This window comes from Drosophila persimilis, unplaced genomic scaffold, assembly GCF_003286085.1.
Source record: "Drosophila persimilis strain 14011-0111.01,24,50 unplaced genomic scaffold, DperRS2 tig00000000-arrow-pilon, whole genome shotgun sequence".
Taxonomy (NCBI): Eukaryota; Metazoa; Arthropoda; class Insecta; order Diptera; family Drosophilidae; genus Drosophila; species Drosophila persimilis.
In genome coordinates, this window is record NW_020825288.1 from 12,090,367 (window position 1) to 12,109,564 (window position 19,198).

At 48.4% G+C, this 19,198-nt stretch overlaps 1 protein-coding gene across 1 annotated transcript in view; it reads left to right on the top strand.

Annotated features, from left to right (window-relative positions):
- Window positions 1-17,186, top strand: part of LOC6588054 (polypyrimidine tract-binding protein 1) — a 151,161-nt gene extending 133,975 nt beyond the window's left edge. The window contains exons 9-16 of the mRNA XM_026990999.1: window positions 1,204-1,533; window positions 1,601-1,874; window positions 2,144-2,337; window positions 3,022-3,055; window positions 9,977-10,069; window positions 16,099-16,315; window positions 16,839-16,916; window positions 16,993-17,186. Of these exons, the coding sequence (XP_026846800.1) occupies window positions 1,204-1,533; window positions 1,601-1,874; window positions 2,144-2,337; window positions 3,022-3,055; window positions 9,977-10,069; window positions 16,099-16,315; window positions 16,839-16,916; window positions 16,993-17,125 (1,353 nt within the window). The 3' untranslated portion in view covers window positions 17,126-17,186. The remainder of the gene's footprint in view (window positions 1-1,203; window positions 1,534-1,600; window positions 1,875-2,143; window positions 2,338-3,021; window positions 3,056-9,976; window positions 10,070-16,098; window positions 16,316-16,838; window positions 16,917-16,992) is intronic.
- Window positions 17,187-19,198: the final 2,012 nt, after the last annotated feature.

Sequence of the window (19,198 nt, forward strand, 5' to 3'; positions counted from 1 at the left end):
GTATCAAATTACAGCAGCAGGAACGGCAGGAGCAGCGGCAGACTCCAACGCCAGCCCCGGGACTGACTGGTCTCCCACAGGCATCTCGAGGAGGAGGAAAGGCAATCGAAGATGAAGAAGCCGCATCATCGTTGCCTCAGGGGCAGAGGCAGGGGCAGGGGCAGGGGCTAGGGCTATACATTCCACATACGACACGATACAACGATACGGCGTGTCTAGCCACGCACACAGGGCAAAGAACATGCCACAGCACAGCGTACAGCACTCTGGCAATTCTAATCAATTTTTATTATTTTTACAAACTTTGGCAGGGCCATAGCCCACAGCCAGAAGCAGGCCCACACAGGCAGGGGCCACAGCCAGAGCCAGAGCTAGTCCTTGTCTTTTATCTAGGAGGATAGCAGCAACAAATAGCACGCCTGGGGAGGATTGACGATGGCAATGGCGACCAGAGAGGTTTCTCTCCACTTTCCGGGCTTTCCTCCTGTTGCTGCTGACAAACGCACAAAAAAAAACAAAAAAAAAAAAAAAACGCGTCGCAAAGGACGAACGATAAGGCTCGATGGGGTGGGTGGTTGGGCAGGTGGGCGGTCGAATGTGTTTACGTTATGATTTTCGGAATCAAAATTCAGCACGAATAGGAATAAATTTACTTCCGAATGTCATTAAATTGTTTTCCGATAGAACGTGTATATTTCCACGCAAGAAGTTTTTCTCTTTTGCTTCCTAAGAGCCTCGTCTGGCAGCCACCCATCACTGCGTCTCCTTCATCATCCTCGTCAGCGGCAGACTCCTGTCTCCACCTCCGTCCCCCCACAGAGCTTCCTTTTATTATTACGATACTTGATATTATTGATTTTGATTGAGATTTATGTGGGCTTGGGTCCCTCCTTCCTGTATGCTTCGCTCGCTTCCTTCAAACCATCGTTTAGCATATTCCTGGCTGTGTCCTGGCTGTGTCCTGGTTGTGTTCTTCCCTTCTACAAGTACAAGCCTTCAAAAAAAAAAAGAAAAAAAAGAGGAAAACTTGTCGGTTGCTGCATAAATTTTGTGCAATGCAAGTTCTCCTTCTGCTCTCTCCCTTTCGCTCCTTTGATTAATGCGCAAAATTTTTGGCGCCTTTAACTAATAAAAGTTTTCCGGGTAGTAAATTGACTCAACATCTTTATCATCTTGGTTCGTTGTTCTTCCTTCTGCTTTCAGAACTCGGTGGGGCAGAGCGACTACCGCATCCAGTCGCCGGCCGGCGGCTCTCCGCTGCCCCTGTGCGCGGCCAATGCCACCAGCAACAATGCCAACAACTCCGGCGACAGCAACAGCAGTGCCGTGGGCATCTTGCAGAACAACACCAGTGCGGTGAATGCCGGGAACAACACGAACGCGGCCAATGCCGCCGGCGGCCCCAACACCGTGCTCCGGGTGATTGTCGAGTCGCTGATGTATCCGGTCTCGCTGGACATATTGCATCAGATATTCCAGCGGTACGGCAAGGTGCTGAAGATCGTCACCTTCACCAAAAACAATTCATTCCAGGTGAGTGGTCCTCCCCCTCCAGAGGAGTTGCCGGGACTCACACGCCCTCCCTTACGTTCCCGTTTAGGCCCTCATCCAATATCCGGACGCCAACTCCGCCCAGCACGCCAAGTCCCTGCTGGACGGACAGAACATCTACAACGGGTGCTGCACGCTCCGCATCGACAACAGCAAGCTGACGGCCCTCAACGTGAAGTACAACAACGACAAGTCGCGCGACTTCACGAATCCGGCGCTGCCGCCGGGCGAGCCGGGCGTCGACCTGATGCCCACCGCTGGCGGCCTGATGAACACCAACGATCTGCTGCTGATCGCCGCCCGCCAGCGGCCCTCCCTAACAGGTGATAAAATAGGTAACACGAACGGAACATTTTCCCGATTTTCTATCATTTATGTTTTCCTAAGAGCTTCACACACACACACAGAAACACTGTATACACACACACACACACACACTAGATATCTATGCTTTGTTTCAGTCTTTTTTCTGGCTTTACACTCGCTATCGATTCGTCTCTAGACCGTAGCGCTTAAGTGGCATGCAACAACATTGCACAGCACAGCCTTGGACTACCCGTACTAACGGCCGATCTCTATCTTTGTCTTGCAGTCAATGGATTGGGTGCTCCTGGTGTCCTGCCACCGTTCGCCCTGGGCCTGGGCACACAGCTCACCGGCGGCTACAGCAACGCCCTGCCCAATCTGGCCGCCTTCTCGCTGGCCAACAGCGGGGCCCTGCAGACCACCGCACCGGCCATGCGCGGCTACTCGAATGTATTGCTCGTCTCGAATTTAAATGAGGAGGTGAGTCGCAACAGTCTGCGTTCTTTTCGATAGATCTAGTCTACCTTTAAGTAGTCCCGAACCGCTGCCAGGGCTCTCCTTTGGGTGCTCCCTTCCCCCCTACCCCCTACCCCCTACCCCCTCCCCCCTCCAACCTACTCTCTTTCACACTGAAATATGATATATTTATGCGTAAAGTCTTTCAATTAGTTTGCCTTTCATGTTTGCGTAAATACCATTCCTTTTTTTGTGTGTGTTTTTTTTTCTAGAATTTTTTCCAAATTTGTCGCATATTTTATTTGCATTTTAATTTTAAAATCCTTTGACATTTTTTCCGCGTCTTTTATCGGTTAAGCAAATACCAATAGTGCGCGGCAGAGTGCGTTTATTTGATTTCTCGCATTTCACACAAATTTTAATATTAACTTTTAAATAAATAAAAAATATATCAAATATATATTAAAATGTATGCAGTCCTGCTTTGGGCCAGAGAGACTCTTTTTCGGCTCTTTATTTTCGCTCTCTCTCTCTCTCTCTGGTCCAAGGCCTGATCTGATCTTGATTCATTCTGTAATCTGTATTTTGTCATTGATTTCTCTACTGTTTATCGTTTACTTTTGTTTGTATTTTTATTTGTAATACACCTAAAACGAATCTCTCGCTAACTGACGACAAAACTCTCTATTTTCTCTTTTTTCTCTGTAGATGGTCACGCCTGATGCTCTCTTTACCCTCTTTGGTACGTCTGCACATAAAAACAAAACAAAAAAACCAAAACCAAAAAAAAAAAAAAAGAACCGCAATACTTTATTAATTTTTATGTTTCCGCTGTCTTGTGGGCGCAGGGGGGCAGAGATGGATATACCTACATACGTACTCGTAGAACTCGCTCCAAAGTATCTCTTAGCTCTCTCTCTCACTCTATCTCTCTCTCCCTCTGCCTTTGTAGCCCTCTACCACCTCTGACTCTATCTCTAGCCGTACCAATATGCCTGCGCCAACACACAACGTGTCCCCCATATATTTACACTCCTTGAACAATTTATAAGTAGTTTACTTGATTATTCATTGAATTTACACTGTACTACGGACCGAGAGTCGAGTCTGCCCAAAGGCCAAAAAAAAAAAAGAAAACCAAAAATTCACAGTGGCTGCTGCTCTCCTGGTCTCTCTCTCTCTGTTTCCGCTTCCGTTTGGCATTTACGCCATTTACGTGCAATCAGCAAAAGTGCCATGAATTATTTATATGTGTGGGAGCATGGGAGGAGCAGGCGGATGAGCAGAAGGGAGGCTGGTGGTGGACAGGGGCAACAAAGCAATAGCTGACAAAAAAAAAGTGCGAAGAGCGGAACATGCAACGGTGGCACATAAAATGCATCTGCCAGCGGAGGTGTCCCCCGCATGCTTCTGCAGTACTCCCCCACCGCTCGTCTCAGAGAGCGATCGAAACAATCTAGGAATAGGGTTAGCCGAGAGCCAATAATCTCCCCCAGGAGTTGCACGATTGTGTTCCTCGATCAGGCCATAAAGCCCATTTGAGTGGGGTTTCGGGGGTGGGGCGGGTGCCTGCACTGTGCCAGTATTTATTGTATTGCCAAATGGAAAGCGACCGGCTAAAGCCACCAACAAATGGCTTTCTAATAGCTTTTTGCCAGCTGCAGGGGCCAGCAAATCCATCTGGCTCCAGCAGCTCGAAATTGAAATAGTTGTGGGTCCAGTTGGAAGTCCCTCTGACGTTTAGCCAGTCATAAGTTCTGCTTACATATTGTAAAACAATGAAAATACCATTCCGCTCCAACGTCATATACATATATTAAAAACGGAACAGTGAAAGGGGAATTCCGACCCATGCTTCTGGCAAAAGGCAACAAGTGAAACCGCACTCGGGGCTAGGAGCGGCACCCACTCGGGCTCCTTCTGCACCACTTGTGCATCCGCTTGTTGCTTCTACGACACACGCTCTTCCTCCTGGCTGTGTCTGTGTCTGTGTCCGTGCCTGTGCCTGTGTAAAATTACATGAATTAAGTGTGTGCTCGTGGCTTGGGCTCTCTCCGCTCTACGCTCGCCCCATTGTTGGGCTGCGGCCCAGGGGGCCCCGGGGCCCGAGTGTGGGCTAAAATGCATGCACAAAACACATGCTTTAACATGTGCTCATCCTGCCACACACACTGCCGCACTGCCGCACTGCCGCACTGGCAGCACAAAAGATTGAGTGCGGAAGTGCATAGCTATAAAAATGTCCATTTATTTAGTTATCATTGCGCTTGTTGCTGTCGCCATTGTAGCTCTGTGTCTCTCTCTGTGTGTGTGTGTGTGGTCTGTCCTGCTCTTCCTTCTACCTTCCACCTTCCACCTTCTCCTATATATACGTACATATATCCTCCTTTTATTCCACACACAATCGCAGTGTGTTGTAGTTTTTGCTGACTTTTACAATTGAAATAAAATTTACTTGTGAGTTTTCGTAGTCGGTTCGGCTGCTTCCTTGGCTGGCTACGAGTCGGAGGGTTCTGGGATTCTGGAGCTCCTCTGTCTCTTTGCTGGTTTTTGCCTCGTCTGTTGTCTGTTGTCTGTCGTCTGTCGTCTGTTTGCCAAATGAATTTAACTAACTTTGTAAAGTTAATGGGGTTTGCTGTTTGGATTGCTGTGTCCCTCCCTCCCTCGGTCTTGTGGGTGTGTGCGATGTGGCTGGTTTTATTATTTTACAGGATTTCCACTTGACTTTTCACTTGCGCCTGGCTCTGGCTCTGGCTGTGGCTCAGCATTCGTCCGTTATGTACTTGATTTAATTACCAAAATACATCGATTGTGCAAGTTTTTGTTGAATGTGTTCGTATCTGGGGGCCATCTCTCTCTCTCTCTGCAGCCGAGTGTGGCGCATAATTGCAGCATAATGGATTTTGTTGCCGCAACAGAAACAAGAACCCAACCTCCAGCCCTCGCACAATGCCACAGTTCTCTGGTGTATTTTTCGAGTGTGTGTGTGTGTGTGTGTGTGTATGCACAATGCCAGGACTCTCTGTGGAGGGGGAAGAAGCAGCAACAATGTTAAGTCTCTCCCTCTCCCTCTCCTTCTCTCTCTGGCTCTCTCTGTGACTACCTTTGTCTCTGGTGACACAAAACGGTTTGTTTGTGGCAACACACACACACACACACACACACACACATACACTCACCCATACAGAGACACACATGTGAATGCGGCTCTCATCCTTCGAGAGGAGCCTTTGTTTGCATGCAAATGCATTTAATTTGAGTTTAAATACCCAAATATAAACTTTTGCCAAACAAACGCAACCACACCGCATGAGTCCAGGAGGGCAGAAGGGTCAGGGGGCGGGTCAGTGGGGGCTGCAGCCAGGCACTGGCTCGGTCCAGGACTGGGGTGCAGTAATCGGTCGTTGGTTTAAGCCGATTGCCTTAACCTGGCCCTCGTTTGCCTTTGATTTATATTTACGACGCACAAATTGCATTGCATTCTGTCAGCAGCTTGGCAGGGGAGCCGAGGATGGGGCGGAGAGGGGGGCCTTATCGCTCGGAGTAAGCAAAAATTTGCCAAACGTATTAATTGCTTAAAAAGTGTCCGTTGTTTGTCGATTCGGGGGTTTGGGGTCTGGCGCAGACAGTCCTTGCGGGGCGGGACTTAGGGCAACTGAGCCACAGGAAAGCCGATCAGCAGACTGCTTAGTAGGGTGCAACAGCAGGGGCTCTCCAGCAGGAGCTCTCCAGCATCCTGTGGCAGCTGCCAGTGCACTGCTAATAAAGCTTAGATTGCTGATTAAACGCTCCAAAGGAGGAGGAGCAACAGCTCCAGCAACAGCTCCAGCAACAGCAGCAGAAAAAGAAGAAGCTAAAGTAAGATACATCATACGCACCGTTGCACAGCCAGAACGAGAGCGAGAAGAACGATAGAGGGCATGTCAGAGATGTCGATAAGTTGAACGTTAAGCGTATTATTATTGGCCTTCTTTCCAGCCAAGGCGAGAGCCAACGAAGTGCCAATAGATTTAGATAAACTTGTTCGCCAGCCAGCGTGTAATTGACGGCATCTGCCCCGGCCCCCAGACAGGAGTGGGCCAGGACTCGGGCAGGAGTCGGGCAATCAGCCAAATGGCAAGCTAAAATTTTATGTAATAACCTTTGAATTTCCAAGTAGCTAAGCAGACACGGGACAGACAGTGGCACAGACACTTAAGAGGCGGGTTGTACGACAAACAAGCGACTGGCAAGTGGAGAGCGGCAAGTGGCAAGCGGCATAGCGGCAAATGGCAAATGGCAAACGGCTGCTTTTGTTATGTTAATGGCAACACGCAGGAGGGACACGTAACAACAATTTCCACATGTGAGGCCGAGGCACGGCCAAGGCGGAGGTGGCAAATTTTGCACTTCAAACATGCCCCAAGCTCAAAGGCGCTAAGCATTATGGGGGAGGGGGGGGGGGCATGGGGCAGGGCCATTGTGCGGTTCGCTGCTTGCTCACCTGAAAGCTGTTTGCATGCCAAATAATAAGAGTGCCACGCACCGCCCGGGACAAACAAGGCACTTCAAACGGCAGCGCGTTTAGATTGATCTAGCCATCAGTGGCACACAACAAAAAAAAAAGGCACACACGGAAAACCCAGGAAAAGTTTGGCCCCGAAAACCCTTTCGGCAGACAGACATTTTATTAGTTTTGACAGCGCTTTGTTGCCTACGCAGGAGAGGACGGAGGACTCAATCGAGACCAGGCCCAGGTCCAGGCCCAGGCCCAGGACCCAGGGGCTCTCTGGGGCATGCTCTTTAGACACTTGACACATGCCGCTTAGGCTGTCAAGCATTCAATAAAGTCCCTTCCTCACTCAAGAACCACCCAAACACACACACACACACACACATCCATTCCGATTCGATCTGGAGATCTGGGAGGATGGGATTGGGTTGGATTTGGACTGGGGAGTCTCTCCAGTTTTTGCATAACAATAAAAGAAAACTTAATCAGTCTGGGAAACAGGGCACACAGCCACACAGCCATCGACATATGTTCTGGCTTCTGTAATCCGCTTACGTAATTGTAATGGCGTGATAAAAATTTATATGATTGCCGAAAATATGGCGGAAACGTGTTTAATTGAATTTTTATGCGTTTAGCGAGTGAGTCCTTGCTGCGTGATTTCCTGTGTGTGCGCCAAATAATTTCATCAAATTTTATGCGCTACATGTTGCGGCAGAAATGCAATTTGATAGAGTGCCCGCCCGACTGCCCGACCACCCGCCCGCCCGCCCTCCGGTACAAACGGAATATCAATGCTTTTCCCATCAGCCGGCAAATCGTTTTAGTTGCGAAAAGGTGACAAACAGCCGACGTGATTAAATGGAAGAAACCGCACGGAATTTAAATTTAATTTCTGCCATTAGATAGATAGATAGATAGATACGGGATACGGGATACGGGATAGATGCGAAGGATAAAGTGGGAGAGAGTAATCATATCCCCATCGATCTCTGGGCGGCCACAAAACTTTATAGACTCTCGGGCTAATGTGCCAGCACCAGCACCAGCCGCATATTTCTTCATCTAGAATATGCTCAAACACACGACTAATGGGCCATCTGGGAGTCGGCGTCGCTGTCTGCATACGTTAGTGTCGCGCAGCCGAAAAAAAACGCCCGAGAAGGAATAAAAAAACGGCAGAAACCTCGAGGCAGCCGCAATGCCAGTGCAAATATAGCCGATAATAAATTATTATCAAGTCTGTCGGATGCCGTTTGTGGCGCTCCTGCCGGCTCTGCTCTGCCGCCGGGTGGTTTCGGTTCGAGGCACTTTGCATGGCAACCGGCAGCTTCTCATACGCCCCGTTGGACGTCAAGTTATGCTGGTGACTGGTGCAGCAGCAGCAGCATCAACAGCGAGAGGAAATGGGGGAGAAGGAGAACGAAGACCTGGCATTCAATACGCTCCACTGCCAATACCTGCATATAGCACTAGGTCCCAGGTCTGGCCTGCCTTTCTTATTGCCAGCAATTGTTGCTATGAAATTTTCTGGCAAAACGAAATTTTTCGGTGTTTGGCATAAGTCAAGTTAGCAGTTTACGCTGCAGAGGATGCCCTGCCACAGGAGCTGTGAGTCAGGTAGCCAGTCGTCTGTATAAAATGGATTTACTGCCAACTGTTGAACTGTGTGTCCTGCTGCTCGCTGCTCGCTGCTGGCTCCTGCTCCTCCCGGGCACACTATTTACGAGTGCGAGTACTACCTGCATTTCCATTGCTACTTTTGTAACTTGTTAGCGCACCGCTCGCTTCGCTACGCTTCGACTGGCTGCCGGGCTGCCTGGCTGCCTGGCTGCCGGGCTGCCCCTCACTTTTATGGCCACATTGCTTCCCAAGTTTTAACTTCCTTCTTTTTTCATGTTTTCGTGTGGATCGGACTACTGCGAGTAGTTGAAAATTTACTTTGCGCATTATTCGATTTGTTGTCTTGGGCAGCGGCAGATGGATCGGGGGCAGGTCCTGCACTTTACATTGTTTGCTTTGGGGCTGCCCTTGCGACCCCTGGCCGAACCCTGGCAACTATTTTTTATGCTTGATGGCAATTTGCGCTCTGCTTCAAATTTGCCGCTGATTGGCTCCACATGGTTGAAGGGGCCCCAGAGGGTTGCGGAGCACCCAAGGGCCAATGGACCGACCTTCGGGCAGCTGTCAAAGCAAAAGTCCAATGACCAATCCCAGGAATAACAAGGGCCACCCACCACTGCCTCTGCCACTGCCTCTGCCTCTGCATCCCCAAATACTTAAATTCTTAAAGTACGTGTCCGACTCTTAATGGAGCTCCGACTCGGGGCTCCTGCCTCTCCGAGCTCCCCCGCATATTGCACAGTTTTGTGGCTTAAGTAAGGTCGTAAAATACAATTCAATAACGCGTTGGACTGCGCCGAAAAGGGGCAACTTCTTGTTGCATGCACACCTTTTGCCTGACAGCGCTGTAAAATCTGTGGCATGCAGCGGCCTTAAAACGGGATACGGGATACGGGCACTGGCACGGGCCGTGGAAGATGAAGCCGGAGACGATGGCTGAAACTGCAGCTCTCTGGCTGGGAGTCGGGAGTCGGTATTGAAGCTCGTAAAAAAGAGCGGAGCAAACTTATTGAGCTAGTTATGAGTTTCCTCGTACATGATACTAACGGCTTCGCCCACGGCAATAATGCGAGTGCTCCTGCCCGTCTGCCAGCCACAGACGCGGCGGAAGGAGCGGGAAGGAGGGGTGGGAAGGGGCCAGGGATAGTGCCAGCGGATATCTTCCTGTATATGTTATGGCTTTTTGGTGGCGTGTAAAACTTTTGCCGCGGCCGCAAGCTGTCCGAAAAAGCACTCCTTCCACAGCAGGAGGAGCCGTCTCCTTTCATTGTGGTGGGGGGCTGAAGGCAGTTTATGCGAGTAGGGGGGTCCCTCAGCAAGGACACTTGAATCATGATGTCAACCATAAAGAATTTGTCATTAGTTGTGTCCCCATCCAGCAGCAGCAGCTACAATCTCTCTCCACCTCTTGACATTCAAATACTGGCAAGACACTCGTTTAGTTTTAGCGGCAATGCAATGAAATTAGATCCGAGATCCGAGATCCGAGATCCGAGATACTTGTGTACCCAGCCAAGCTAATAATCATCCTGAAATGCTCTTCCGCAGGTGTATACGGCGATGTGCAACGTGTAAAGATTTTGTACAACAAAAAGGACTCGGCACTCATACAGATGGCGGAGCCCCAGCAAGCATACTTAGGTAAGTCCACACTCAAACACACACACACACACACACACACACCACCTCACAAAAAAGAACGAAATGAAAGTAATGAAAAATCTGAATCCGATTCTGAATCTGAATCTGAACCATCCTCGACCCAGAAGCTGTGGAAAAGGGTAGGGATGGTGGATGGTGGATGGTGCTGCTGGGAAAAGAGCAACTGCAATTTGCAGCTTGTTTAAAATGAAAATTCCAGCAACATGAAATTCCAAACGGGGGTGCATTCCTTTGGCAACCGTAACCGTTGGGGCTGATGATGATGCTGCTGCTGCTGCCATTTCCTGGAAATGCAGCAAACAAAATGTATTAATAATAAAAATTGTTAAAGCGAAAGAGCTGGCACAAGAGGATGCCCACAAAGAGCCGCAGCCAGAGTCAGAGCTGGAGTCGGAGCCGAAGCCGAAGCCGAAGCCGGAGCTGCCTCTGAAGCCACACGGCCATCGGCCATCGGCCATTGGAGGAGGACGAGAGCGATGGCTGGCCGGGCGCATAAATGAAATTTTATAAGCGCTTTATTACCAGCGTGCGCCTGTACGGTGGGCAACACCTGGTCCACATCCGCATCCAGGCCAGGAGCTGGACCCCATGGCGAGACCCCGAAGGCAACAAAGGATCTTCGCCTGTGTTCGGGCTGCTCGGCGAAACATGCCAATCATTTTATTGCATTTATTTGTGTGCACTTTGCCATTGTCAGGCGTCTGGCGGGTGGCTGCTGCTGGCTGGCCATTCTGTATTCGCATTAAGCGAAATGAAAGTCCTCCTCCTCTCGCATCGCGATGCGTTAAGAGCAACCAACCGACGTGCCAAATTCCACTTTATTACAAAAACAGAAGCAGCAGGAGCGGCAGGAGCGGCAGGAGCACCTAGGGGCAGTGGCAGTGGCAGTGGCAAGGCGATTGAAAGTGCCGGGCGATGACAGTGCGCTGACAGCGACACCTTTCTTTTTCAGTTTCGATTTGGTTTTATTCCATTTAACACGCCGCATCACCCTCTCGGTCTCTCTCCCCGCGACTCATTGTTCTTCTGTCTTTCGTTTGTTCGTTTGTTTTATTTATTCATTGGAAAAATAACTCAAAAGCCGTCAAAGTGCCCACTGGGGCCCCCACTTCGCTCTTTTGAATTGAAAATAACTGAGGCGGTTGGCCAGGACAACCAATCTTCGTTATCCCAGGCTGCTGTTGAGCACTTAAAGTGCTCTAATTAAGGCAATAATAAGGTGAAACAGGGCCAGTGTCGGCCGGCATTAGCTGCTTATGCTCGATGAAGGCTTATGAGCCAGGAGCAGGCTCAAACGGACAGACAGACGGACGGACAGAGAGCCATAAGCTGCTTTGGGCCCACAAAAGAATGCAATGTCAACTGCAGGACTCCCAATACGCCATACGCTCACTGGCATTAATCGCTCGCACACATGTAATTTATCAATGATATTTTCTGTCACGACTCGGATGTCGCTGCTGCCTGCCGCCTGCAACATGCAACCTGCTGCCTGCCGCCTCCTGCTGTTAATAAAGTTTAAATAAATTTAATCTTCTCAATAAATGCAATGCGCGATCGCAGCGACGGAAATTGCCAGCAAATTGCACGGCCAGAAAAACGTAAGCTACTGCATAATGAATGCCAACAACTGTTTATTGATTTAAATGGAAATAAAATAAGTGAATGGGCGGGCGGCTGTCAAGGGATCGAATCGGAGCATCCCAGCCAGCAACCGGATGCCACGGACACCGCCACAGGCAGCTACCCGGCGGCCCTTAGGGTACGGCATTCCTCGACCCACGAGAACCGCAAACTATTTTTGCCAGCTTGTCGCCAACTGCTCATCCCCCCATCCCCCCATCCACCATCCCCCATCCCCTTCTCCTCCTCCTCCTCCTCCTCTGCGTGCCGTGTATATTCAATGTTGCGTTAAAAATATGCTTTGTGCTGTACTCAATTAAATTTTTAATTATCATTATGCAAACATGCACATCCGACGCATATTCTGTGGCCCCCCCCCCCCCCCCCCACACCATGCCTCGCCCCTGCTCCGTCCCCATGCCTCCCTTGTGGCGCATTCCTTGGCTCACAGCTCAAACGCATTCCCCCCCCCTTTCAGGGTTTCTTTCTTAATTATTTGTGCATGAATTTTCAGAGGAATAGAGAGAGGGCTAATAAGCAGCAGGTCGCTTGAAAATGCATTGCAAAATGTGGGCTATTTCTGCCTTTGTGCTACTCGGCGTATGCGTAATGTTAATTAAATTTGTGTCAAAATTTGACGGAATGCAAAACCACATGCAACAGAATGCCACCGGCTGCCACTGATAAAACTACGAAGCAAGCAGAAAATTCCAGCAATGCCTGCGATGCCGGAAAAAATGTTTAGCGGCCAAAACCAGAGCCAGTCAACTGTTTGACCAAACAAGCAAATTATTGTACTAAACTAGGAGGAGGTCCCAGTCCACCCGTCCACCCGTCCACCCGTCCCCCAGGTCTGGAACACACACACACACGTGGAGAAATTGGAGCCCGAGGGCATGGGAAAATATTAATGGGTGTGCGGCAGCATATAGACTACTAATGTGGCCGCCAGGTCTGCCAAATGGCAAACACTTCCGCTCGGCTCTGCTGTGCCGTGCCGTGGCTCCTGGACACCAGGTAGCAGTCTGGAAGGGAACGGAGGATGGCGATGGGGGATGGAGAGTGCGCACTTATGCACTCATAAAATATTAACAAATTCATTCGTTACTTTGCCCAAAACTCTCGCCAACTCCAACAAACAAAGACGATTACCGACAGCCCAGGAAACGGGAGCTGGGGAGCAGGGAACTCGAGGCATGAGAATCAGGGAACAGCAGCTGTCCAGGGTCACCCGCCCACACCCACACCCACTCATGCATAGGAAAGTGTCTCGTAAGGTGCTGTGCGTTATGCCATGAGAAGTGTGTGCGGGGGGGGGGTTTGAGCCTGTCCTGGTTTCTGGGGTATGTGGCAGTCCAGTCCCCACAAAATACGGCTACAATTGCACACTCAGCATACGAATTACAGCGTAAAGGCGCAAAAAACTTTTTGTAAGTGAAGTCAACAGCAAAATGGGAGACGACAGGGGAGGAGAAATGGACAGGAGTGGAGGCCAGAACGATATGGAATGGACACGGAGACACAACTCGGCCGAAACAAAGTGCGACAGCAATCAGAAGGCAAAGACAGGGGCAAAAATAGACTAAAACACACAATGAAAAAACAATAAGCATGGGAAAGGACCAAGGACCAAGGACCAAGGACCTCATCTCCACACCGAAACCCAAGCCTCGACCAGTCTGAGGTGTGTGTGGGTGTGTACTGGGAATCGGACCTCAAATGAAAGTAGAGAAGGAAGCGGGCTGGTAAGGGAAGGGAGGGGAAGGGAGACCCCCTGAAATGGCTGCTGGGCGGGATTAAGTTTTTGCGCAACTTATTACAAACTATGTTCCATACGATAGACACAGTCGCCCACAAATTTATTGGCACACTCCCAGCAGCTGTCGTCTGGTGTCTGGTGTCTGCCTGCGTGATTCCATGATTCCATGCCTGTCTGTGCCTCCTGCCTACTGCCTGGATGGGCGCTTGCTCTTTCCATTCCGCTCTCGTATTGGGGAATTTTGCGTAAATAAATTTGCAGCTTCTGTTATTCCGTACAAATTACTACCAAATATTTTGCATAAGCGTACGCATAAAGGCATTTACAATAAAAGCAAACAAACACGCGCACACACACACGCACACCCATGCAGACATATGTTGGCAACATTCTATGGCCATATATATAATGGTCCATTACGCATACGCCATGTGGAATCTCGGGTGTCTGTCTGTCTGACTGGCTGGCTGGTTGGTTGCTGCCCTGGAAATACGAGTAGAGTTTTGTGAAAGTTTTGGCAGAACTCTGGGCCCTGGGCTCTGGGCCCTGGGCTCTGGGGCTGGAATCCTGTGTGGCGTGGCGCCCCCCTGCCTGTTTGACAATGCTAAGTGACTGTTTGAATGACTTGGCGCCCGGCACTCGTTCGGCTCGGTCGGTCGGTGCTCACAATTAATTACGGCGAGGGGAAACGACTCTGAGAGGATGTTTTGCATAGTTTACGAGCCAGAGATAATAAAGTGTCTGGCAAGTGCAGGGCTATAGATCATAGTCAAGACATTGCCGGACATTAATCGTTCAAATCATGAAAGTTACAATTGAGTTGTCTCCCAGACCAGGCACAAAGCAGCCGATAGCCGACAGCCGACAGCCCACAGCCGACAGGACACAGCCAGTTCCCCAACTCCCCGAACCGTAAAATCCTGCCTCACCTGAGCCGCCGCATTTGCCTCCGCCTCCTGCTTCCGGAGCAACTCCGTCGCCGACTCCTCGGGGTTGTCCCAAGTGTATGGATGCTTAAAAGTCTTAAACCAAGAACTTCATGCATAAACCAGAGCAGAGACCCTCTCCGAGCTCTCGCTCTCTCACTCCATTCACGAGTCATTTCACTTACTTTTTGGGGCCCATTGTGCTCGGAAGGGAGGGGGCACTGTGCTCAGCTGTGCGTGTGCACTCCTTTTGCTCCTTTGTTTTTGCAAGTTAATAATGGTTTGTTGTTGCTGTTGTTGTTGCTGCTGTTGCTGCTGGTCAGCCCCGTAATTAAAAGTTTAAGATACTTTTTGAGTTGGGCCCAGTTCCGGAACCCCCAGACCCAGACCCAGGCCCATCCAAAGCCAAAGCCAAAGCCAGCAGCAGCAGCAGCTGCAACACTTTGAGGCTCGTAGGCAAAGTTGCGGCGGCTCGTCTTTGCCCCCCCTCTTGGGGCAAGTGTCTCGCCTGCACATTAATCTTTATTACAAGTGTTTGTCATACAACGACAAGGACAACGGCAAAGGAAAAAGAGTGTTTAGGTCGCATATGAGGACCGGGGGGGCCCAGCCTTTGTCACTGCTGCTTCCGTCGCTCATTTTACAATTTATTATATTCCTGGGCCTTTTTTTTTGTAAAATCACTTAATCCATTAGGCGAACAATAAACGGCTGAGTAAGCATATTACTTTACAATAAAACAGAGGGCTGCCAACCCCATTACACCCACCCCCCCCCCTGCCCCACACCCCCCGTCTCGTGACAACTGCTCCTCGAATGATAAAATGCCATATAATTTATTAATATAATGCACTGAAAATGAAATTGAGAAAAAGAGATCGCCTTGGACACTTGCGTGGACAAAGCCCTTGCGTGATGCGGCACAAAACAGGGGAACAGAGCGGGTAGGGGCAGGGGTACGAGTGGGGGTGGGGGCAGGGGCAGGACAGAGTCTGAACAGAAATTAAATAAAAAAAAGTAATCGAAATTGAAATCGAAAACGGAATGGAAATGGAGATGGAAATTGAACTGTATTTAAGTACGGCTCTGGCCTCTGGCCTCTGGCCTCTGGCCTCTGGCTCTGGCATTGCACATGCAGTTGGTTCGGGGCCCCAGGTGTTATGAGAAAACAGTCCCCGGGTCCAACATCCGATGGGAGCTGGTGGCTGGTGGAAGATGGCGCACTGGCACTGCTCAAGCGAACTTTTTGTTTGGTAATACTTTTACGGCCAAACAAGCACATTACATTTCTGCTTGTATAAATCACCAAAGGCAGACGACAACGACATTGATAAAGTTGCAGTTACATTTCAGAACCCAGAACCCAGAACCGAGTACCCAGAACCAACTACGAATATGTAAATATTTGCCAGCACTTATTGCTGACTTTGTTCAGCTTCGACGAGTCTTCGGCGTCTGTATCCACCGGTGGGTGGTTGGGGGGAGGCGCCAGAAAACAATTTTATGGCTTGTGGCACAGCATATAAATTGCATTTGCAGGCACGGATACAGACACAGACACACAGTTGCAGATACAGATACACACTCCAATAATTTGACGAGCATATGGCCAGCAAAAAGAAAAATATAATACAACTTGAGCCCTAAACTTGTGTGCACTCATTTTAACGTGTTTTCTTTGTGTGCTCCTTTTGTTACAGCCATGTCTCACCTTGATAAATTACGTTTATGGGGCAGGCCGATACGTGTCATGGCCAGCAAACACCAGGCCGTGCAGCTGCCGAAGGAGGGACAGCCGGACGCTGGCTTGACACGTGACTACTCGCAGAATCCGCTGCACCGCTTCAAGAAGCCCGGCAGCAAGAACTACCAGAACATCTATCCGCCATCGGCGACACTGCATTTAAGTAACATTCCGTAAGTATCGCTCCGAATCGTTTAAAGATGCCCCACAGCTGGAGGTGCTGCCCGTTCGTTCCTTTTCGTTTCCGTCCTGCGGCATCGTCAATGAGGCGTTGGCAGGCGCTCTATGGCGCGGCACGACACTGCCTGATAGGATAACAGACACGGTGTGAGCCCGAACCCAAACCCGGACCCGGCCCGGGCACGACAAGGCAATTACAATTACCGCTATGAGCAACAGCCCGGGCTCTGGCTCGGGCTGGCGCCCCGCAACGCCTTGTCTGCCAAATATGACAAAGCGCCCTGCCAGGCCAGGCCATTGTGTGTGCCTCTGGTTGGGATGGGGATGGGTCCGCTCTCTCTTCTGCCAGAATTTATGAGGCAGCTTCAGCGGGGGGAACACCGCCTGCCGAGACGATATCAATGAACGGGCCGCACAGCAGGCAGGCCCATGCATGGGTGCTGCAAAAGGCTCATACATAAATCGATACCAGTTAATTTTAAACCGAATCTAACCTATCACTCCCGCTCCCCACAGCTCATCCTGCTCCGAGGATGACATCAAAGAAGCCTTCACCTCAAACACTTTCGAAGTCAAAGCATTCAAGTTTTTCCCGTAAGTAATTGTGATTGTAATTGGCATCGACTCCTGGCGACACGAGACTAACCCCCCCTACCCTCTGCGCTTACAGCAAGGACCGCAAAATGGCGCTGCTGCAGCTGTCGTCCGTGGAGGAGGCCGTCCTGGCACTAATCAAAATGCACAACCACCAGCTGTCCGAGTCCAACCATTTGCGCGTGAGCTTCTCCAAGTCGAACATCTAGAATCCGATTCGAGGTCAGGTTTACTGAACCTGACTGGGTGCCGGCAGCAGCTATGTGCACCACCAACACCACCAACACCACCACCACCACCACCACCAGCTACAAGTCTATTGGCAGCAACAGATACAATCTATTATTCGTAGTACAAGAAGGATGCACGCCCACTTCAACTGAGGATTAAGCACCGTACCCAATCCAATCCAATCCAATCCAAACCCAGCCCAGCCCAGCCCCGTGCACCCCGAACCCAGAACCCGGAACCCATTCGAATAGAATCAATCGAGCCCCATCCAACCCAACAAAACCCAACAAACCGATCAACCAGCGGCAACAATCGATGTATGAGCTATACCAACAGGAAACAGATGAGCATATACAATACTCTTAACTAGGATCTGTCCACTGTGTGTTCCGCAATCGTTACAATCGAATGGAATGGAATGGAATGGAATCGAATGAAGCAGGACGAAACCAAGAGTAATCTTAACTAAATTTCTAACGAAATCAAAATCAAAACACGAAGCATGAGAGCAAGAAAACAAGAAAACAAAATGCTAAACGTTAAATAAATAAAGTATAAACTGAAATTATATATGAGGATATAGCATTTCAACTTACGGCGCACGCAAACAAAGCAAACAACAAACAAACAACCCACTAAACAATCAGCAACATCGTATCTTAAGCTTAACTTTAAACTATAGTCCTTAAGTAAATTGCATTGCATAACAAAACGGATAAAACAAAACAAAACAAAGCAAACAAAAAAAAAAAGGAATAAAAAAGTGTATAACGAGAATAGAGGAAAAGTAAATTTAAATGAACGAGAGATGAGGATGATCGTAAATTAGAGATATTTTTAGTGCACTGTACTGTGTTTTGGTTTTAAAAAACGGCAGAAAGTCAGAACAAAAGAAGGAACGAAAGAAGGAAAGAACAAAACAAAACAAAACAAAACGAAACGAAACGAAAGTGAGAGGAGAAGAGAAATTATGTTAAAAATGAATTAAGGCAAAACTTTTTATTATGTATATGATGCTGTTATTATATTTTAAATGAATGCAACTTAACTTTAGTTTTTTATAAATATGCAAAAATCAATTGCAAGAATCGCATAGACGTAGCTCTTAAATGTTTTTCATTTTGTTAGACTTAGAGAAAGAGAGAGAGAGAGAGAGCGGAGAGAGCGGAGAGAGAGACGGTCCCGAATTGCACACCGAGTCCTAGGCATTGAAGCATTGAAGCGAACAGAAAAATCAAGAACAGAGTAGAGTTTATGGAAAACTGAGAGAAAAGAAATGTATTAAATTTGAATAAGTTGAAATAAATCGGCCACTTGGACAATCCGAAGATGTACATCCAAGTATATCCAAGAAGGCGCACTTAGCTTGTCTGTTTGTTTAGCATTACCGAATACCGATTACTGATTACTGATTACTGATTACGTGAGAATAATAATTTTAAACGGCAGTTAAATCAACGCAACGCGTACGTAAACCCTATGTGTGTATGTATATGTAAATGTTGTTAAGCTAGCGCAAATTATACACAAATCGATCAAATATATATACAATATACATCCGTATAAGTATGTATTGAACTACAACAAACCATGAAACAGGAAATTAAACAAATTTTAAGCTACGAAAAAACGAAAAAAAAGTATAATCTCAAAAAGAAAACAAAACAAATGAAATGAAATGATAGGAATGGAATGGTAATTATATTTAATCATAGGCATACTGGTAACAGAAAGACATATACGTGTTTTAGCAAACAAAACTGAATGATTTTTTGATAATTTTACAAGGACCCCACAACATGGACAACACACACATGCACACACACACAAACAGCACACATACAAGACACACAGAATCAGACAGATACACTCATATATGAAAGTTTATATATATTTAGAAAGTGAAATTATTTATACGTTGGCGCAAAAGAACAAACAAAACAAAACAAAAACAAAAAAAGAAAACCAATAAAAAGATGAAAAAAAAAACACACACACACAAAATGGTTAAAAAATCAACTAATTGTAACTTAATTGATATGGATTTAATT